At 37.7% G+C, this 23,940-nt stretch overlaps 1 protein-coding gene across 3 annotated transcripts in view; it reads right to left on the bottom strand.

Moving 5' to 3' along the window:
- The window catches only part of CADPS2 (calcium dependent secretion activator 2), a 284,907-nt gene that overhangs the window by 50,462 nt on the left and 210,505 nt on the right, over positions 1-23,940 (bottom strand). For all 3 annotated transcript variants that reach the window (XM_088521873.1, XM_088521874.1, XM_088521875.1), the window contains 2 exons: positions 12,507-12,610; positions 7,006-7,162 (listed from right to left, as the gene is read on the bottom strand). In XM_088521873.1, the coding sequence (XP_088377999.1) occupies positions 7,006-7,162; positions 12,507-12,610 (261 nt within the window). The remainder of the gene's footprint in view (positions 1-7,005; positions 7,163-12,506; positions 12,611-23,940) is intronic.

Genomic DNA, 23,940 nt, shown 5'->3' with positions numbered 1-23,940 from the left:
TCAAGGATTACTCCAGGGCAGGGAAAGAACTCGAAGCTGAGGGGTAAACGATATAGCTAAGTATCATCAGCAGACTCATGGCACTCTATCCTGTGATTAGAATTGATCTTGCCAAAAGGTACCACCTGTGCATCAAAGCAGATGGGAAACAAGAGATCCTTGAGGAAATGCCACACTTGAAATCCTTCAACTACCACTTGTCTTCAAAGCTATGTAGCTTAATTCTCCATTGTCTTGTCAGTATAGACATCCCATATCCTCTTAATATGAGACATCTCATATTCATACAAAACCCAATAAAAGCACACACCAGAGCAAAAACAAAAACCCAAAAAAACAGTAAGCAAGAAAGTAAGTACTGTGCATACTATATTCATGTGTATACAATAAATTAAGGTTGAAAGTAACTCAATTTACATGTCAGGTTGTTGAAATATATTAAAACATGAGACAAAAAGACCAGACATGAAAAGCACAATGTAATAATGCAGCACAGAAATGAAGCTAGCTTCTCTAAAACCAATAGAAAGAGCCACTGTGCTTATGTATATTAGAAGCACCGGGGCTTGCCTTGCTCTTACTTATACCAGTCTAACTGAGGAGTTATTCTGGAGACGAACGTGCTAAGAGTCCTCACGAGCTTCTGCAGATTCAAAGGGAAGGAAGAAAAGACGCAGGTTAACATGAGTCTCTCTTCCACCGACCAAATGTGCACTTTGGCAGACAGTCTATAATTACCCTGCACCCTGCAGGATTCTCTGAAAGGCCCCACATGGATTTCCTGGATTTTTTTTTAGTCTGTTTTACTGTGAATTGTAGTAGAATAGTACTTTTTAAAAAATGAAGTCAGAATTAAAGGCATCAAAGAAAGAAATTTCTGGGGGATTTCCATACATACTCTTCTTATAGCAGCTGAAAATCATCCAATGACCTGATTGGTATTTCCAATCATTCATCTCTTGTTTGGAGTATATTCTGCATCCATAAAGTATTTATTAATTTATTGTTTTTCTGGCATTTTTTTTTCTGGCAAAAATTGCAAATGTCTGAACTTATATACACATCGGTTTGTATTTCTGCACACAAGAGATTTTTTAAAGTGAACTTTAGAGATGTATTATTTACAAGCAAGCTGAAAATGTATTAAAGGAATAAAAAAAATCTCCCTCTCAGCACTTTCATGAAACTGCAAAGAACTTTATAAGACAGAACAACAAAAGATGTTTATTGTAGAATTTTCATGTATCTAAAACCGTCCTTCAGTCAAAACTGATGTTACCCTAGTAAGCAATTATGTAGTTTAAATTAGTCCTCACCATTAGAAACCAAAACATACAAACTGAAGACAGGTTATGATTTCAAGGCAGTTCCTAGTAGAACTGAGCAAAATCCCTAAGTCTGTGATTTAAGAAAAGATTTCCTCTAAAATTAATGGGAGGTATTGGTGTGGGCATAGATTTTGTGCTACTTATTTAGAGCCCAAATAGTTTTCTACCTTGACTCTGTAGCTTAAGATGGGGATTTGAAGGTATTATATCCTAGTACATAGTGGTACACGGTTGTAGCAATGGCTTTCCAGAGGCTAACTCTCAACATGTTGTTTTTTCTACATTGACTTCATCACGCTGCCCTCAAATGTACTATGAGCATCCTAGAACAGGTACACAGACGTTTCACTGAGTGATACTTGATGGAAAATCATGACACAACCTGGTAATGCTCCTTGCTTCCCCTAATTCAGGCCAAGGCTTGTCACCAAGTACATATGCAGTATTTATATATATGCATACATACGCTGCACAACAAACAGTGCAGTACCGGAAGTCAGCAAGTGTTGCTGATAAGACTTAATTATGTTCCACATTAGAACAGAAAGTGAACTTGGAAAAGGAAAGTGCAGAATGGCCAAGTGTATAAACACTGATGAAGGAATGAGGCACGTGCCACTAACAGATCTCTCCCACTCCATCTTAAGCCAAAAAGAATTAATTCATGGCTTTCCTGAGACTGAACAAAATATGTATAATTTGAAAAATTAAACAACTGCAGAAAACTACCCTCTCTAACATCATAATACAATGTGTAAGTTCAGTAGACAAAAAATAACAATATCTTTACAGAAAAGGAGTCACAACCCCAAGACAAACAGGTCATTCTTCCCTCTAAAAATACCCAACCGTGGGAAAACATAACTTTGCTATATAGAGAAATTGGGTACTGTTACTTCTGCACAACTTATAAAGCTTTATAAATCCAGGCATCACCACATAAAAACCACAGAAACTTTGGTGATCTTGAAAGGGTACGTTATAAAAGCCGCTATAGTAAAAAACATTATCTTTTGAAAAATCACAACCAATTTATCTACAACTTATCTATTTCCACACAAAATGTCAAATGTGTTATCACATTTCAGCATCTGTCAGCTCTCATCAGAAGAACTGAAATATTTTATACGATGGGAGAAACATGCCACTCCATTTTTTTAAATAGATCTTCAGCTTAGACTTAAAATAACAGAACAATCACTGATGTACTCAGAACAAATCCCTTAAATTACACAAAATAAGGTAATAAAAATCTAAGTTTAAAGTGACTCTAAATGAGTCCTTTGGAAGGAAAAGGGACGTTTCAGTCTGGATCTGAAGTACAACGGACAGGAGGCTTCATACAGCAAGAGCTGCAGAAAAGGTGCTCTCAATATCAATTACGATGGCAGGTCAGGTTCTGGGCCTGAATTTTGAGCATCACAAACTGTTCAACAGGAAAAGTCAGTGAGAGAAAAACGCAAAATTCCTGGGCGATCTGATCACGGCCACAATTGACTGAAATATCACTATTTTCTTACTCTCAGAGGAGTCTGAACAGACTTGGCATACGGTAGTTTATGTTGTATGGCCTGAACTTGGGAACTGCCGTTTAAAGATTTTCTCTTCAGCTGTTATCTACTAGTTCACTGGATAAAAAAAAGCTTTTTTACATCATGAAAAGTTACATACTATATCAGATAATGCACTTTTTTTCTCCATTGTTAAATTTGTATTAGCCTTGATGTATTTTGTTTGAATCTTGTACAATGCTTTGTATTCTACGTAAAATAAAACACACTTGATATTATTTCAGTAGAAAATACTGCATTCTCATTACCTTTCTAATACTATTTTTTATTGACATATTTACAAAGATAATCTTACATGAAAGTTTTCTTTAATGCTCTAAATGATAGATTGTTTCTTTATTGTTAGGAGTTCATTCCTGTCAGGTTTACATGAAATCCGACTCCTTCATCTAAGATTTTGAGCTCATTTAAAGCTCTTGAGATAGAATAACATGCAGGTGTCACTCCTCCAAATTTCACTGAAGATTAACCTAATATGCAATATGGTGACCTAACAGTTCTTCATTTGAAAGAAATCTGAAAAGTAATCTCTGATATAGCTGGAGAGTGAGAATAACCCAGTGGGATTTCCACCTCTTCATTTCCTAATGAGTTTTTTGATAATGAGAGGTGACTTTGCCAGTCACTGTGGGCTCTATTATGGCTAATTTACTCCACTTCACTCTCCTTGTTAATTATTAACACTAGCCTTTTTATCCTCATGAGACCACATTCCAGTTTTTCCTTTTTATTTTTTTACTAAATCTATTTTTATGAAGGTGATAGTTTTCAGGGAAAGGTTTTCACTTAGAATAACGCCAGAATTATTTATTTCACTTAGGAAGACTGTAAAATTGATTACCTAAGCATGGGGAGCTCTTTCTAATGGCTTTAATGTACTTGCCATGTGAAAAGGCTGTTAATTAAAGAATAAGCACTGTGGTATGCTTCACTAGGGAATCAACTGGTAGAATGGTCACTTGCCACTTGCTGACATATCCACCGATTAAAAGGTGACTAATTTCCAGGGTTGCTTTCCAATAGTTCTGAAAGGGGGGTGGGAAATCTCTATAGTTTTCCAGATGGCTTTCACTCCCCAGAAACTGTCATTTACCATATCTATTACCATTGGGGAATTACTGAAATTGGTATACAGGTGTGACATTTCATACAGCAGTCGTTTTTCTTCCTTCATTTAACATTTTACGGTCTTGCTAATAATTGCTTTGACATGAAAAAAACATGTCCCCAAGTTTTTGTAAAATGTCTTTCATAAAAATCATTTAATCATCTAGCATTATTATCCGCTTAATCTTTCAAAGACAGAAAAGTTAATCTGCAGCCTATCAGTAAACCCTTTGCATTTAAGGACAGCCCTTGTTTCTTTCTATTAACTGCATTGTTTTGAAATCAATGGAGAATAGAACACAAATGACATAATAAAGTCATTAAAACTTGTGTCGTCATTTCTTCTTGAAAACTATTGCAAAATTCTCCATAGCTTTCATAAACTATTTTTCTAACTGCACATAATATCAGATATAGAGATGTGTCTACTAAACAGAAAATGTAAGATGGTGACAGCCACTAGACGCACTGAGATGTTTCCTTATCATGCAGCAGACACTGCTATACAATTCCCATTGCTGGCTTCAGCACTCACCAATGATAACTGGGGACAATAGGCCAGACCCAGAAGTTGCAGCAGCTTCCCACAGTGAGCAAGCAGATCCTAGTCGTTCAAATCCAGAACTATAGTTTACAACCCATGGAGTCGGTGGCCCAGGCAATTAACCATAGAAACATTCATTTTCTGCAGGTATCTCCCTCTTTGACTTTTGCAATCCATGAGCATCTAGTAATTATATTCCACTAGGTATATAATTTCAGCTGGAACCACACTCATTATCTAGAAACTAGGTAGGATCGAAGGGCTCAGTACACTGTTGGGATTAGCCATGTAGAAAGTGCAATCACTCCTTTCATTTCAAAATGCAGCTGAAAGCAAAAGAAATGGTAGCAAGGACTTGCAGCAAAGTAATGGTTACAGAAATTTTCAAGGAACAGAAGAGCTGGTTTTAACTAACTCCTCACCCTAGATGGATTTAAATCCACATTTTGGATCTACATTTTATTTAAGCAGTACAGCTTATGGAGACAATGGCATTCCAGACTCAATCCTATGGCGTCCTAAACTGAACAGTGCCATTGAATGAAGGCGTTGCAAACATTGTTAAGAGTCACAATGCCAGCAGAGGAGACATGGATTTCTGGAATTGCCCCTTGGTAACGAAGACACAGCTGAGACCTCGGGAGCAGGGAAGTTCTGAGGAGCAGATACAGACTCATTCTGAAATTGATTCCTCTCCTTACAATAACAGGGCCACAGTCCAGACACAGTTGCCTGTGGTTATCATTTCCTAATTGCTAACTTTTGCCTCTCCCCTGCTTAGGAGATAGGATTTTTTTTTTTTTTTTGGAAACCCTTGTCTAATTCTCACCATGACCTGAATAAAGGCTCCAGGTTTTTCAATCTGGATTAGACAACTATTTAAGGTAATGCAGAACCTAGCGTGAAAGAACCTAACTTATTAAAAAGACCTGGGGATTCTGTCCTCCGGATGGAATAATCAGGCTCCAATTACATGGCATGGCAATTTTAATGTTTGTGGAGCCGCTGCTTGTTCAACAAGGTTTACACAGTGAGCAATCTCTAATGTCTTTAACTATGGCAAACACTAATAAATACATTTTCTGTCACTAAAGATTCATGTGAGAATAGAAATGAGCAGGAATATGGAATTTCCTGAGCTGCTAAATCTCAGGGTATGGAAACACGATTAAACATTCACGAAACCCCCTAACACTGGATGCTACTCTTCTTTTGCCCAAGACAGTGAGGTGTAGAAACAATGACTCTCCTGTCTCAGTCATGCTCGAGATTAAGCTTTAATTAGTGGCCCTGTCCACTTGCCCTTTTCTCTAACCACCAAGTTAGTCACCTATGGTGTTACTGTGAATTGTACATTTGCTAGTCGCTCCTTTTCCTGATATGGTGCTATACTGAGGTGACCTATACATTTCGATAAACACTTGGTAGATGAAGGCAACAATAATACAATGATAAATAATATAAGTTGCAATACGTGTAACCTTGGAGAAAAGCTCTTGAATACTATTTCCATTCTCTCAGTCACGCAGTTTCCATACACGGTGGTAAAATTCTTAACAGCTATTGAATTTCCACAGAAATGAAATGGGTTTCCACAGAGATAGTTAAAAATGATCCGTTGTTCATAGGAAATTTTATAACAAAAAAAAAAAAAAAAACCAAAGCTTGGAATAACCTGAACCATGGAATAAAAAAGCATTTGTTTTTCCAAATAAAAAAAATCAGTAACTCATTTTCTTAATTCTTTTACTTATAGAATGTGAATAAGGAATTAAAATATAACACGAATATACTTTTATCTTTATGATGTCTTAAAGTATTAGAAAAAAGCATCTGCCTTTAAAGTGCCATTTTTTTCTTTAAATATTACCTATTCTATTTTGTTGGGTTTTACTGAGTTTCCTTAATTCCATAATTAAAATTCCTTTCACACAAAATATAAGCAAGATAACACAGACATCTTGAATTCTGATCGCTATAGAAACAATAAGAGCACACCAAGTGGAAATAACACTCTGATTTCTTGTACAACTCTTACCCCAATAACATTAAGCCTGTAGTATCTTTATGAACATAATTACTGGTCTGAAAGCAACTTAAACGAAAGCTTATAAAAGAATTTTAACCACAATTTTATTTTTGGCACTATAGATTAAATATGAAATGTTAAATCATTTGATGCTTCTTGTATGCATTTCCTTAAAAGTAAGCAATCTGAGAATAGGTAAGAAATATGAGAAATATGCCAAAATAAGGAATTAGATGTTGCAAGCATAGAGAGAGAACTCCTTAATTTCCAAGAAGTGAAGCACCCACTATATTCATATATACATAAAACAAACTGGGGCAGTGCCACTTTTATTTAGGTGGTTATATTCATTAAAAACATATTTCTAAGGTGTGGGGAGAGTGAAAAATCCTGTACACACAATAAACAAAAATCTTAAGATCTTACTGTCATTTTTCAGTGAGTTATTCAACAGTTGGAAAAGTGGGAAGCTGTCCCAGGAGTCCTGTGGCTGTACCTCAAGTGCTGAATCCATATCAACAGAATAAAGAGACAAAAACTTCTCTGCATGCTCAGCCAATAATTCTGGCCACCAAGCAAATGCCTACAAACACGTCAAAACAGAATTATTAAGCACAAGTCACAAAGCAAAGAAATGCATTGTATCTATAACAAAACACATTTGGATACGCCACATCATCTTTTTCTCTTTCAGAGGAATGAATAGGCCAAGGGAAAAATGTGAAAACATTTTATAAAACCTTGCATTGAGAATGTAAGAAATCACATGAAAATTGTGTTGGGAAAGATGATACAAATAGGATAAAAATATAAAACTAAAAAGAAAAACAACTGCTCTCACCAAAAGACTTGTTCAGAACTCCTTTTTAAAAAGAGCATACAGCCTAGTGACTATTTTCGACAGCAAAGAAAAAGACTTCTTGAAAAATAACACTATGCTTCTTTATGAGTTCTAAGGTTTTATTTTTATGGATACAGATTGTTTTAATTCCTCATTTTGCCTTAAAATTGTAGACTTCTCATGATGAAGTTATCCAGTTTTCCTTCAGCTAATGCTATAAATACATCGCTAGAAGTTCACTGATGTCTATAATGATTTCTAGTAACTTAACTATTTTAGAATATACAGCTTTCTTCAGTTAAAATGTAGTTTCTTAGATAATCATAGCTCAAAATGAGAGGTTTGTGTGAAACCAGCGTGTCAGCAATTAAAGATAATTCTGCATTAAAGGCTGTTTCACTTCTATCTTTTGTCACATATACGAGGCAGGAAAATGCCTTTGCTTTCAAAAGTAGCTCCCTACTTCCAAATATCTCCATTTTTCAATTACCAACAGAGGATACATATGGCTTTATCTATACAAGTGCTGAGTTCCCATGATTTCAACTAAAGTCACTCAGATCTTCACTTGCATTTCAGAAAAGCAAGTCCTAGCAAAGTAGAATTATGCATCCAGAGCTGAAAGGTATCAAATAAGGGAACGCTTTCAAAAACAGGACCACAAATGTGTTCTTGCATCCTGGACTTTCTGATGGCTCCCTATAATGCTTTCTGATATTAGACGAATGACTGCAGTTTTCTCCTGACTGCACAGAATCACAGAATCACAGAATGGTTCCAACCTTAAGGTTGGAAGGGACCTCTAGAGGTCATCTAGTCCAACCCCCCTGCATACGCAGGGTCACCTAGAACACGTGGCACGGGACTGCGTCCAAGCGGGTTTTGAAGATCTCCAGAGAAGGAGACTCCACAATGTGTCTGGGTAACCTCTTCCAGTGCTCTGTCACCCTCACTATTAAAAAAAATATTCCCTAAATTCCTGTGGAACTTTTGGTGTTTCAGTTTGTGGCTATTACCTCTAGTTCTGTCAGTGGCCACCACTAGAAAAGAGGCCAGCACCATCCTCCTCACTCCCCGCCTTGAGGTACTTATAGACACTGATCAGGTCCCCTCTCAGCCTTCTCTTCTCCAGGCTGAACAGGCCCAGCTCCCTCAGCCTCTCCTCATAGGGCAGATGTTCCAGGCCCCTGATCATCCTTGTAGCCCTGCGCTGGACTCTCTCCAGCAGCTCCACATCCCTCTTGTACTGTGGAGCCCAGAACTGGACACAATACTCCAGATGTGGCCTCACCAGGGCTGAGTAGAGGGGCAGGATCACCTCCCTCAACCTGCTGGAGATGCTCTTCTTAACGCACCCCAGGATCCCATTGGCCTTCTTGGCCATGAGGGCACACTGCTGCCTCATGGTCAACTTGTCATGCCCCATGACACCCAGGTCCTTCTCTGCACAGCTACTCTCCAGAAGGTCGGTCCCCAGCCTGTCCTGGTGTCTGGGGTTATTCCTCCCCAGGTGCAGAACCTTGCACTTGGCCTTGTAGAATTTCATGAGGTTTTTCACCGCCCAGTTGTCCAGTCTGTCCAGGTCCCTTTGGATGGCAGCACAGCCCTCTGGGGTATCAGCTACTCCTCCCAGTTTGGTATCATCAGCAAACTTGCTGAGGGAGCACTCTGTGCCTTCATCCAGGTCATTGATGAATAAATTGAACAGGACTGGACCAAGGACTGACTCCTGGGGGACCCCGCTAGCTACAGGCCTCCAACTAGACTCTGCACCGCTGATCACCAACCTCTGAGATCTGTCATCCAGCCTGTTCCTAATCCATCTCACTGTCCACTCATCTATCCCACATTTCCAGAGCTTGCCCAGGAGGATGTTGTGAGGGACGGTGTCAAAAGCCTTGGTGAAGTCGAGATAGACGACATCCACCACTCTCCCCTCATCTATCCAGCCGGTCATTTCATCATAGAAGGCTATCAGATTAACCAAGCAAGATTTCCCCTTGGTGAATCCATGCTGACTACTCTTGAGCACCTTCTTGTCCTCCACATGTCTGGAGAAAATGGTCAGTATGAGCCGTTCCATCACTTTTCTGGGGTGGAGGTGAGGCTCACTGGCCTGTAGTTGCCTGGGTCCTCCTTTTTGCCTTTTTTGAAGACTGGTGTGACATTGGCTTTCTTCCAGTCCTCCAGCACCTCCCCCATTCTCCAGGATCTTTTAAAGATGATGGAGAGCAGCTTAGCTATGACCTCTGCCAGCTCATGCAGCACTCTGGGGTGCATCCCATCAGGGCCCATGGATTTGCGTTATCGAGGTTCCTTAGGTGCTCTCTGATCCAATCTTCCTATACCCAGGGCAAGTCTTCCTCTCCCCCGGCTTCTTCTCTTGTCCCTAGGGCCTGGGGCTCTAAAGGGCTGCCCTTGGTAAACACCGAAGCAAAGAAGGCATTCAGCAACTCTGCTTTTTCTGTGTTATTCATAACCAGGCTGCCCATCCCATTCTCCAGCAGAACCAAGTTTTCCCTGATCTTCCTTTTGTTGTTATTATATTTGAAGAAGTTTTTCTTGTTATTTTTAACATCCCTTGGCAGACTGAGTTCCAGACGCACCTTAGCTTTCCTTGTTGCATCTCTGCATTCCCTGACTACGTTCCTGTATTTCTCCCAGGGGACCTGTCCTTTTTTCCACATTCTGTATACTACCTTCTTCTGCTTGACCATTGCCACAAGCTCCTTGCAGCAGGAGAAAAGAGGAATCAGAGAGAATTTTCAAAGAAATTTTGAGCATTCTCTGCTATTACTGAAAGGCTCTTCATGCATTACAATGTCAAGACTGAAGGATGCTGATTGGCATCACAGTGAAAAGGACAGATGAGGCTTCAAAAATTTTGGCAAGAGTTTGAAATGGAGTCTTTTCCCTCAATCTGGAAGAAGTTTCTCATTAGCGAAACCCATTTAAATGGGAGCTCATTAAAAGAACAACCTTCTTACCCTAGAAAATAACTAACTGCAAAGAAATAGAGAAAAAAGAAGATAACTGTATACAGGCAATGGCAGGTGTCCCTTCCAGGCAAACAAAACTCTCTTCAGAACATATTACCACATACCCAAAACAAACAAAGCGAAAGTAAAAGAAATGAGAAAAAGAGCACATTCTCTTTCCATCTTCTTCCTCTTTGCAAATGACATTTTGAATTAAGACAAAAATTCTTCTGACCCTCTCAAGAATTACCCACCACTGCTGGGGGCAGCAAGTAAGAAGAATGGAAAAACAAATACAACAGCAAAGGTTGTTGTTCAGTCATTATGGAGAATATGAAAACAGGCTCAGGCAATTAGCAGCTGGTGACATACATTTAAAGAGAACAAAAACATTGACCTGATTAAAGACTAACATTCTTAGATTATAGAAAGACACACAAATGTGGCAATGCAAAACTAGAAGTGATCAGAACAATTTATGCTGCACATTCAATTACAGATTAATGCTAAAAAGGGTGAAAAATAATCTTTAGTTGTTCACGAATCACGTACCTCTCTTCCCTGTGGAAATCCCAGAAATTTGGAAATGTTACAAATTAAAAAAAAAAAAACTAGTATTAAAAATGTGATGTTACTATTTTGGAGACTACTGATACTTTTCTTGCATCAAACACTGAACATTTACTTAAAATTATGATGTAAAGTCACCATACTTAATCTTTAGTTTTGATTAGGAGAATGCATATTTTTTTCTCACATATACTTCAATATCAAAAGTTGCTATGTTTTATAAATTTCATTAAAATTGAGCATTTAGTGCACGATTCAAAGGCGAGGAAAATAATTTTAACATTATAGTTAGTCTTTTCAGGCTATCTTAGAATAGAAACACTGAATTGGTTTTGCTAGAGACAAATGGAATACATTTACCCTTCTGAAATATATCACATCTTTGACTGCAAATAAGTAGTAGAGAAGGCAATCTATGAACATGATGTTTAGCCATACATGGTATCATTTGATAGTTTTTTTTTCTGTGTGTGTTTACCACAGAAGCCAAATATTCTTACATTAATGCAATTTTTCAAAAGACAAAGAAAAACAATATATACATTTTATTTAGTAATCATTACAGAGCAACACAGTGGCAACAGCAGTGTAGAATGGGACCTCAAGGGAATTCATTTCAAATCGTGGACACAGCTGTTTCTTCAGTATAAGATAAAATATCTATAACAAGTTCACACATGGCAGATGTAAGCTAAAAACTAGATTCTACAGTGTGATATAAAACCAGATGTTTTGGATGATCATATTTATAATTACATATAGCAGATCATGTTTATCGCTTTGCATATTTTCCTCAAAAATATTGATTTTTTTGTGAACTTTTTTAAAAAACAATTTCCTGAACCTTAGAAAACTAGATTTATTAAGTAAATGTTAATAATACATATGATTACATGTACCTGGTCAAGTTTATTTTTCTAATACCTTGCTATAAAAGGTGCTATAATTCTAAATATTCTAAATATTATGGTTTTTGTATCACAAAGCAAAAGACTTGAAAGTAGGAAACATGAAATTGCTCCGTTTTATCTCTTCTACCTTATCATGACATTCTAAAATCTGCCAGTTTAAAAGCGGTACTTTTCCAATCAAAAGGAGAGCAATGTGAATGTGATTATTTTATCCATCATTATTTTTATGTTAAAATCAAGGTCCATACAGCATATCAGAAACTAATATTCAGTTAACTTTTTTTCCTACTTTGAATTGAGAGGTGAAAAACTGGAAGGAACAACTGTGTAAGGCTACGAATGCTTTCCATACCATTTCACCACCTCCAGCACAGAGATCCTTTCTCTATTTTATGCTATTCAATTTTCATTTCTAAACCTACAGTTCATTCAAGCGAATTCAAGTAGAGTTTTATTTCACTTCACTTTTCATAAGCTTCAAATTTCTTATTCCTCTGTAAATGTGAACTGCCTTAAACATATGTCAGAAAGTAAAGTTAAAATGTTTCTTGACAGAATTACTTCACATCAGGGAGAAAAAATGTAGGAACAAACTATCCTCTACGGCAAATGCAGTCAGAGCCTCACCTCTGAATGATGTTCTTCATTTTGCTGCAATACTTCGATACAGAGTTCTGCCAGGTGAAGAACCTCTTCCAGTTTCTTTGCAGGTGTTGCTTGGTTCATAGCCTCTATATGATATAGCATACAAATCAAAATTGTGTCAATGAGAAACAAAACACAATAAATACATTCAAATATTCACATACATTCAAAAGTAAGAGAAAATGAGAAAACAGTACAAAGTTGTAATTTTCTGTATAAACAATTCCACGTGGTAAGAACAATCAAATAATACATGCAAATGCAGCATGAATCTGAATGCTCAGATCACTAGAAACAAAAAAATAATAATTCACAAAAGAATCATTGATCACTATAAGCATTTTCCAATTTAATATGTGAGAACTAACAGGTGCATCAATGTATTAGATGCTCAACTTCTGCAACAAGCAACTTCTAATTCTCCTCAAGGTCAGATATACAAAGACAGCAGACACTAGAGACCTTTTCTGTTACTGTACATTCAATACAATGCCATTCTCACTAGACGAGTCATTACTGTCACTGCATCAGCAAGAGTCATGAATTTTGCAGCAGTCAAAATTCCAAACATGTTTTATCCAAGTATCTAAATTTTAGGTGGATTTAAAAATAAGAAGAGACACAACAATTGTTCAAATAACTGATTTCTCTATGATTCTCCCTGCTTGCAATAATAGGTCTAATCTAATGGTTCTTTTCGATATATAGTGAAAAGTAACACTATGAATAAATACGTTATAATAAAATTGACAGAAACCTACTAAAAACTCCACATAAAAGAAAGCAGGCACAAATGAAATGAGGTTCAGTGATTCTACAGAATGGACCTCAAAAGTGAGCAAAGAACAAAGGTAAAATTCATGTAACTAAAACTGTTACAGGGCAATTAAATGAAGTTGAAACTAAGAAAATAACCCATAAGACTATATCCCAGGAGTAGTCATGGCAGATAGCAAAGAATAACTGATTCTTTTTGCAAACAATTTTTAATTAGTTAATTAAGGATATTTGTCTAACTACTACATTAGTATCTCTTAGAATAACATCAATATAGCTATATGAGCTTGTCCATTTAACAAGCTGCTTGTCGCAGAGCCTAAACAATGGGGTGGCAATCATAAGCATATATGGTTCAATATAATCATATAAAAATATTTTTATTCTAAGTTTGAGTCACAGATTAAATAGTTTGCAGATGACTTCTAAAGCTGATAATACAAAGTGAGCGGGGACCTCAGAAGGGTTGTCTCCTCATATTCTGTGCATATTCGTAGATCACGTGCCTAGTGAATCACATGAATACGCATCACATGCAGAAAATTCTGCTGATATGTCTTTCACACTTGATGTAGCCATCATGACATAAAACATTGAAAGATTATTTAAAAACTTACATAATCTTCTTGGTGTTAGTAATAATATCAAACTGTAATCACTAAATATTTTTAAAAACTTAACATTTTTGACGGGTCAAAAAAACTTTTCAAACAATACAAAGGTGAACTTGTCCAGCTCTTCAAGACTAACACACTGATGCACAGTAGCTTGAAGAAATATAGCTTTAATGCAGTTTTTGAAGGAAGATTGGATTAGAATTCTAAATGACTATGACTAAGAGGTGACTATGAAAATGCATTATTATGAAAAAAGACAAAGCAGGCAAATTAGTTCCTGAAACAACTGATTTTAAAGCAAAAAATAATCAAAGTTCATTAAACACCACATAACCAGACATATTCAAGTAATATGATTTTTGATAACATAATTTAACCAAAGAAAGAGCTACCATATGAACATGGACTACATACAAAACACACAGAACACAAAATGACATTCGCAATATTGTATTGAATTTGTAAATTTGATATTTTATACGAATATAAGTACTATTATATTGACGCATGAGGTTGACAGAGGATAAAAAGGACTTGTCTCACTCCTCCTGTTTACGTTGTAGTATAATGACTACTTTTGAATTCAGACTTTTTATGCTTATGCCTTATTGAAACTGGTATTTCCTTTGGTGGTCACTGTCTTCTCCTCCCTGAACATGCAGCAAATACTATCCACAGTGCTAGGAGGGGTCCACTTACATTAATGAGTCTTAGGAAGAAACCAGTGATATTAATATGACTGATACATCTGATTTCGGAACAATATATTTTATTACAAATTCAGCCTGTTTTTATATACCTTGGCACTAACAAGGTAAACAAAATAACTGCATTCATAATTTTATTTATTCCTAATGAACTTTAACTACGCCATAAACTTTTCAAAACTGGCTCTTCTAAATTAGTGGAAACTAACCAATATTAGTGGAAATTATACTGACTTCTAGTTCCCATTTTGTAGCAGTGAGACTTGAAAATAAATCATTTATTCTGCACACAGAATACATTCAAGAAACTATCAGAGTTCTTTTCTAAGAAGTCAAGAAGACTTCAAGAGCAGGAAAAAGGCCACAGATTTACTTGTTGACTGTTAAGATTATCCTGAATCACCACTGCAATGAGATCATGATGAAGAGAAATGCGGTCTCAGGAAGGTATTAATTCCATCGAACAAGGCACTGGGGAAACCTCATAGAGTTCTGGTCTTCTGTTGAAGTGACAGATTTAAAACAGAAATGGCCTTGAAAGAATGAGCAGGAATGGAGAATTTTTATGGTCAGGTCAATGCTAGTGCAAAAATAAATCAGTCAGGAGTAAGTTACTTAGACAATAAATTGCAAGGACTCCTTATATTACAGGACTCAGGTTTGGAAATAGTTTTTTGAAAAGATTAGTACGCGGAGGAGTAAAAGGGCAAGACACCTAAGTTTCCTGTAAAGATGAGTGTGGCAAGTTTCTGAATGACTTAAAATGATTAAAATGCTGGAGAGATGGGGATTAGTGATTTCCAGTCTCACATCTCTATGAAATTCCCCATGCTACTGAAAACATGTAATTTATTCAAATAGTTTTCAATACTACCTTAAAAAAAACATTGTTTTTCTACCAGATTACTGATTAGAAAAGGCAGCAGATAATTGGATTTCCTTTACCTCCTTGAGCAAGTCTCACTATTTTGTTGCCATTCCCTTATGTGAAGAATACATAAATATATGCATTTTCATTTGGATGTTTTATGTTTCTCTGAAGCTTAGGCTTCATTTTGCATTTGTTAATTAGTACACCAGTGTGGCTTCAAAATCTACCAAGTATGTGTTTATTGATGGTGTCATCATCATTTACATGGGTGCATAAACAGGGCCCACCAAGTTATTCAAGAGAAAAGGAGCTTTTTTTTTTTTTTTTTTTCATCTGAAGGAAATAATGTGCTTGTCTTTATAAGTACTGTTAAAAAAATTACAGGAATGGAAATAAGTGCTGCCATTTTTCATTATGTTCCTGATGTCTTTCTGCTCACAATTACTAAAGGTTGTTACGATGCGTTTACATTGCTCAAACTAACAAGTTGCTGCAGGAGTTGAGTCGGTAAATAAACTGCTTGACATCTTTTAGCAAATAAACAGAAAAAGCTACCGGTCACCTGTTCTCAGCTTCCCATTCTGCCCAAATTAAAAAAAAAAAAAAAGGCAAGACAGGCTTTGCAGATAGTGGATGCTTTCTCAAGTATGCATTATCCATGAGTCACACAGGTACCAAGAAAACATTGTTAACTGAGCTAAGTTAACCGACTGAAAAAGCCATTGAAATGAAAAGGTGACTGCTTCATGGACCAATGCAGTTTAAGACCAGAAGGCACAGTTAGATCATCTAGTCCGGGTCACAGTATTTCTTCCTGCTCCCCCTTCATCAAGATCAGCTGCACCAGACTATTTTGCAGAGCTTTTCTTTCAAGATAAATAAAAATTCACTTTGTCCACCTCACCCCTGTCACCAACACGTAAGTATCCTCACTGTTATGCATATCACACATATGTGTTTAGTTTCTAATTACATTTGCTTGGCCTTAGCTTCTAGCACTTTGGTCTTAGTATGCCTTTCTTTCCCAAAGGAAGAATGCTTCATTATCTGTTTATTTCCTCTGGAAAGATATTCTGCACTCTGAAATAAGTCACTTCTCAGTCACCTTTACAGAACTGACTGAAGTTTTCAACTGTCTGCTTTTTCCAGTCACCTGCTTTCTCCAGCCATATATATACACACACAGAGCTCAAAAATCTATCCATGTTCAAACAGATCTTAAAAACACCATCTACATTACGATCTAACACTCAAGTACTTACCTATGCCAGGATGCTTTCACCATCCTCTCTACTCACAATGCCCTGCAACGTTCACAGGCCAATACTGTGAGACGTTGATGATCTGCTGCTCTGCTTTTACCCTAATTTGGTTTCAAGATGAATGTCTTCCAGGTAAAATGTGATATTATGTACATGTGTCCTGCCTCCCTTTTTAGGGCAGTGTGCAACCTTGCGTTTGTTATATTAAAAACATATCAAACTTGAAAGAGCTGAAGTTGCCAAGCAAACCAGATCACTCCAACTGCTTTGCTATCATTTTTTTTTCCAAAAATCTTTGCATTACCTGGCATCTTTAAGAAGAGATTTTGTATGTACTCCCAAATGATGACAGAAATGTGAAATAGCACTGGGTCTAATACAACTTCCTGAAAATCTCTCCTAGAAATCTGTTGATTTAATGGCAATTATTGTTTGATGTCTGCTTTCTGAGGTTTCTCAATTAACCCATTCTTAATTATTTTCAAGCCTATTTTCATGATGTTGCAAGTGCTATTGTTTTTTAAAGCACTGTTATTCAGTATTATATCATATTCTTAATTAGGCTCTAGTACAATTTGTTTTGTATTTCCAAGTGTTCCTGCTTGGCCTTCAAGCACATATTCATGGCACATATTCAGTCCTGACAGCTGAGCTTCTGAGGGTGGGGAAGGGAGTGAGTGACTGAGGAATTATGTCTTACCAGGATATGCAGCACCACTTTGATACAGATCAAGGATGAGTTACATGCCGAAACAGGGACACGGAGAAGGCACTCTGGTGGTTGTATTCTTCACCCAATGGTCAGTAACAGGAACCCACTGCACATGTGTGAATAGTGTGAGGCAGGAAGGTGGCCTGTCATTGGCCTGCTAGAAGCTTTTCACTGTTGCACAGCAAATATTCCTTACTGGTTTTCCCTGACGTGTATTTCACTCTTCCTCCTCTCTTTCAAACAAGTACATCTACACTTAAAAGACTCATCAGAGCCAGATCTTCACCATGCAAAACAACCTCTCACAGGCCAATGACAGTGACACTGGGAAAACATCAGGCAGACATGTAAAATTTGAGAATGGATCCTCCTTTCCATGGCTCCTCTGTCCGTGGCCAGGGAACCTGAGAGAGAGACTAAATTTTCAGCCCCAGTGGACCTCTAGTATCTCCAAGTCCAAAGGGAAGGACCAGACAGGACTAGACGCCCATGAAGGCAGGTAAAGTGATGACTGCCTGCTCCGAACTCCTCCTAAGATTCACTGACCACCCAGCAGGACATGGCCTGAGCAACCTTCTGAGCTTCTGATGGAACTTTTGCCTGCTCGGATACTGTGCAGAGAGCCATAAATCGTCCATAGCTCTTTCCAAGCCCAGCTATGGCCTGTGGAGCCTGACTGAACCATCCTTTATTCTATACTGGGTTTCTTGCCAAGGCATCTAACTGGTTCTCTCTGAATTGGAGCCTGGCAGTAGACTCGCATTCACACAGTGTGGATGGCTCAGGAACCCTTGCAGTAAAACAGACTATGATATAATTTAATAAGAGAAATGCATTATTATAGCTTTGGTCAGGTAGAGCCTAACAACTCAGATACTGTGACATGCAAAAAAAGTAGCCCAGCTTCCAAACTTATATCAAAAGCAGTACAAATGTCAAAAACTAGAGCTAATATATATTACTAGACCTGAGCTGACTCTCCAGAGTTAATCCACAACAGGGATAATCTACTCACATAGAATTTAGATTTGACTGTGGTGGATTTACTTTTAAATTCTCACAGAATTAATTCTGCAATGAAAAAGTAAGGAATAGACATCTGAGAGGGCATGCTGTTTTTTTTTTTTTTTTCCTGATTGAAAAAAAAAGAGTTTAGCCTTATAGGAATAATGATATTTGGCCTTGTGAAGTTGAAACCAGGCTTCTCATAATTACCTTTTAAAATTAAATAGGATTTTCAATTCTTGGGGGAAAAAATGTTTTTAAAAAGTTAATTACCATTATTCCCATGTAAACAGAGATTATGGGATTTGTGGAAATTTAAGAGTTCACATCTTCTTATAATCTATCATTTGTATAATGTGACTCACACTGCAATGTAGTTTTTTTTTTCTTTAATAGTATTCAATGGATTTAACTTCATGGAATGATCAGAAAAACTATTTTTCAAAGAAGGAATTTATTGGATCTTTTGAAGTTGGAAGAAGTTTTGAACCACAGAAAGGTAAAAGCAGAAGACAAAATTCAAAAACCTCAATTTTAAATTAATGATCAATGGAACCTAATTTATGATTCTATGTACACTGGTTTGAACAACACACATGTTATTCTGTATTTGCTTCCCTTCTGCTACTTCTAATTTCTCTTCAAAAGGGGAAAGTTTGCAGCATTTTTTCCTGTGATGCAACAAACATAGCAAACTAAGGAGCTCCATGAATGAAGGAAACTGAATAATTGATATCCTAGAATATTGGGAAACCAGCAGTTGAAAACGCAGATAGGAAATATTTTTAATAAATCTAATAATTATAGAAATCTAAATTTTAGGAATTTACTATATGACGAGACGAGTAAATTTTGTCTACAGGCAAAGAGGAGGGAAAAGCAAGGGAAAAATTGTCAATCATAAATTTTAACACAGATTTTGAAGAAACAATTAATTGACGTCATAAAATGAACAGGAAAGAGAAAGATTCGAAAACACTGGTGGCAACAGCCCAGGGGGCTTTTTAGTAAGGTATTTCCTTAGAAACTTACTAACTTACCTGACTTGTAACCTATAAAGCAAGCAGGACTTGAACCAACCTTTACTTCGGTGAAGTGGAGGGTGGACAGAAAAAGGGAATTACAGTGGAAGTAACATAGGATGACTTAGACCAGGTGTTCAGGGGGCAGTGGGTAAGTTAAAGTATCAGGGTGAAATACTTGCAAAAGCTGGAAAATGGACCTAGCAACCATGGGTTCTTTTCCAGACCTCTGCTCCAAAACTGAGTGCATGGACATTTGCTTGTATTCTCCTATTTCCATCTATTTGCACAACAAACAGAGACCACCAGGATTTTATGTAGCTGTGCTCATTCATTTTTGTTTGTTCGGTGAAATGAACACGCATGGAGAGCTTTAATCAAGTCCTCTCCAGGTACAATGACTCTCTCCACTTACCTTCTCAATTTCAATAATGTTTGTAGTGTTCTTCTTTCTAAGTCAGATAGATCCTTCTGAGATGGGAAGGCATTTACATACTACCCTTCCTTTAGAAACTTCTAAGTAATGAGTACATAAATGATCAATGTCTTTTTAAAAAAACGCAAATGCTGAGCTGCTCCTGACCCTCTATTATAGGGAGTTAACAGTTATTCAGACTTGGCAGTCTGTCTGAGAGAAAGAAACATTGGGATGACAACTTTGATTTGTCTTTAAGCAACTGTAAACTACACAGCAGCCATTTGCTTTGATTTTAATTTATTGTCTCTTTTTTATTTTTTCTATTAAATATGTTTGGCAGAAAGAACCCAGTTACAACACACTTTAAAAAATAATCAATTAAAAGATAAATTGCCTAATAATTCAGATCTTCACAATCTGTCTATTGCCTCAGAAATGAACAGCTATGACAGATATCACCCTGTTTAATTCACAGCCTTTTACCACTTTAATCCTTACCCCAGTCCCTGTTTTACTCCATAGGAAGGTAATGCTCTAGTGCTTATTTACACATAAGGTTCTGGAACTTCTTGGAGGCAATGGCAGCAGCATTAGCAGAGTGCAAAACGTCCATCACTCCTCACACATTCTGATTTTAAATAATGTTACATGGAGAGGAGTATTAATTTCTGGGGAGGAATAAATAAGGTGTTTTATTACTTTTGTATTACTCTTGTGTTAATGGAGTGTACAAATATATTTAAAAACATATGAATTTTGTAAAGTCATTTTCTGATAGGGAGAAAACAACTGAGGGAGGATAAGGGTTTCCAAAAGCAAAGCACTAGAAGCTATACAAGCCTTTGAGGCTACAACCCTTTGCCCCTGGCTTCAGCATCTACCAGACAAGTTATCTTCAGTATTAACTATAGGGAGAATAACTCAAATTATAAACAGAGTTGGATAGAAGAATATGTCATATATAAAATGATCTAAAAAATACTTTCAGATACTGAAGTCTCAAAGGCAGGGCACACTGAAATGAAAATGGTTTCTACTTGAAAGGAGATTTGCACATATTGATGCCATTATCATCTCCTTGACAAATTATAAAACCTTGCTGCAAACTACAAGGGCATAATATGAGAGTTCTTAGACGTAGTTCAAAAATTATAATAGCAGGTTTGCTGCTGTTCTCCCCATAATGGCAATTATAATGACTGAACAGATTAACTACTCCATGAAAATTTCTGCGATATATACTGCAAGGAATGACATGCTGAACCTTGTATAATTGTCATTGCAAATGTAATTTTTACTGAAAAAAAATTATGTTTATAATAGTACGACAATATGGGAGTGCTAAATAAAATGTCATCCTGCCTGCAAACAAATCCTGTCGATGCAAGTGCTGCTTATACCATGGTGTCTGCCATTAAGAAAGTGCCCGCTGTCCTCTGGGAAAGCCCTGCGAGTCATGTTCAGTTGAGGCTGTGCAAATGAGAGCACCTGGGGGACAGCCCTGGGAACCTGGCAACCACACAGCTGAGGAAGGATCCTCGCCGCAAAAAGACTTTGCATGTTCACCTCTGCATTACCCAACAAGGACGCTCCTGCAATTCAAGATTCTCTATGCGGTATCTAGTGCCCAAGTTAAAAGGTAAATAAGTATTATAAAGAATATTTTCCAGTCTATTGCTATATATATAGTATTAGGGCTAAGACTACTGTTTGCTGAGTTCCTAAAAAGATCAGTAGGAGTTTTGCTAGTGATTCTAATAGGAGCAGGATTTGGCTCTGTTAGCCAGCCAAAAATATGAGTGATACTTAAGATCAATATTTTTTAGGATTCTCTTCAGCTCCTTCCTCAGTTGTGTCAGATAAGTGGGATCAATGGGACACAAAAAACTGGAACATAGTATATTTATTATTTTCAATAAATACACATTTCTGCGTTGTTTAATTAAATTCCAGCTACATTTCTAGTCAGAGGAGGGATTTAATTGAGGAAATAAATCATAAATATAAACTGTAAGCCTCTGGCTTCACCTAGCACAGTGAATTTCCATTGACTCAGTGTATGTGATAGGCCTTCCTCTCAATGATTCTGTAATATTGTCATTGTCAGGTCACTTAAAGGACAGCTTTCCTATCCTGAAATCTTTTGAATATAGATAGTTTCTTTCAAAGCACACAAGAACGGAATTCAAGATGACTAACACTTATATTTTATTTCTTTCTAACATTTCTTTTAGACTTGTAATTATATGTCATCTGTGCTTAATGATCTATGTTTCTAACATAATGAGCTTGAGAAATAATAAGAATAGCAAGTGTGTGTGGCACAAAGATTTGTACTTGAGGTGATGCACATCACATAAATGTGTACGACTGAAGTTTAGGAATACAAAAGATCACTGGATAAGACCTCTAAATTGAGTTTTCTCTTTTCTCTAACTGCAATATTTTTCAAAATTTCGCATTTGAACATAGAGATATCTTCTTCCATAACTACAGAATTATAAAAATACTAAGTAGAATATCAGTGCTTGGTAGGCAAACTTGGCTTTGCATTTAATTAGGTCCTTTCACAGAGACATTCACTAAGTAGCCTCAAAATGCTCTCAGTCACCTGCCACAAATCCTCTCTCCTCTCCATTAGGAGATTACCTGGTTAAATCATATTTGTTCCATGTGAACTAATATTAAACACATTGTGGCATATATGCCCATACCATGGGATTGTTTTCTATCCTTTCAAAAAATACTGAAAAGAGCTGTCATATTTCCAGGGCAGTTAAAGTGTTAAAGTGGAAATCACTGAAGTTTTGAGAGCCAAGACCAAAGAATTTTATGATGGAATGACCGGCTGCATAGATAAGGGGAGAGCGGTGGATGTCATCTATCTTGACTTCACCGAGGCTTTTGACATCGTCCCTCACAACATCCTCCTGGACAAGCTCCGGAAGTGTGGGATAGATGAGTGGACAGTGAGATGGATTAGGAACTGACTGGATGGCAGGGCCCAGAGAGTGGTGATCAGCGGTGCAGAGTCTAGTTGGAGGCCTGTAGCTAGCGGGGTCCCCCAGGAGTCAGTCCTTGGTCCAGTCCTGTTCAATTTATTAATCAATGACCTGGATGAAGGCACAGAGTGCTCCCTCAGCAAGTTTGCTGATAATACCAAACTGGGAGGAGTAGCCGATACCCCAGAGGGCTGCGCTGCCATCCAGAGGGACCTGGACAGACTGGACAACTGGGCGGTGAAAAACCTCATGCAATTCAACAAGGCCAAGTGTAAGGTCCTGCACCTGGGGAGGAATAACCCCAGACACCAGTACAGGCTGGGGACTGACCTTCTGGAGAGCAGCTCTGCAGAGAAAGACCTGGGTGTCATGGGGGATGACAAGTTGACCATGAGGCAGCAGTGTGCCCTCGTGGCCAAGAAGGCCAATGGGATCCTGGGGTACATTAAGAAGAGCGTCTCCAGCAGGTCGAGGGAGGTGATCCTGCCCCTCTACTCAGCCCTGGTGAGGCCACATCTGGAGTATTGTGTCCAGTTCTGGGCTCCACAGTACAAGAGGGATGTGGAGCTGCTGGAGAGAGTCCAGCGCAGGGCTACGAGGATGATCAGAGTCCTGGAACATCTGCCCTATGAGGAGAGGCTGAGGGAGCTGGGCCTGTTCAGCCTGGAGAAGAGAAGGCTGAGAGGGGATCTAATCAGTGTCTATAAGTACCTCAAGGGAGGGAGTGCAGAGGATGGTGCTGGCCTCTTTTCAGTGGTGGCCACTGATAGGAGTAGAGGAAATGGCCGGAAAATGAAGCACCAAAAGTTCCACAGGAACTTAAGGAAAAATTTCTTAACAGTGAGGGTGACAGAGCACTGGAACAGGCTGCCCAGAGAGGTTGTGGAGTTTCCTTCTCTGGAGGTCTCCAAAACCCTCTTGGATGCAGTCCTGTGCCACGTGCTTTAGGTGACCCTGCGTGTGCAGGGGGGTTGGACTAGATGATCTCTAGAGGTCCCTTCCAACCCTAAGCATTCTATGATT

This window comes from Tinamus guttatus, unplaced genomic scaffold, assembly GCF_059628265.1.
Source record: "Tinamus guttatus ecotype Peru unplaced genomic scaffold, ASM5962826v1 Tinamus_guttatus_pri_ptg000138l, whole genome shotgun sequence".
NCBI classification, from domain to species: Eukaryota; Metazoa; Chordata; class Aves; order Tinamiformes; family Tinamidae; genus Tinamus; species Tinamus guttatus.
Note: the sequence above shows the minus strand (reverse complement) of the source record. Positions and strands in the feature narration are given on the sequence as shown.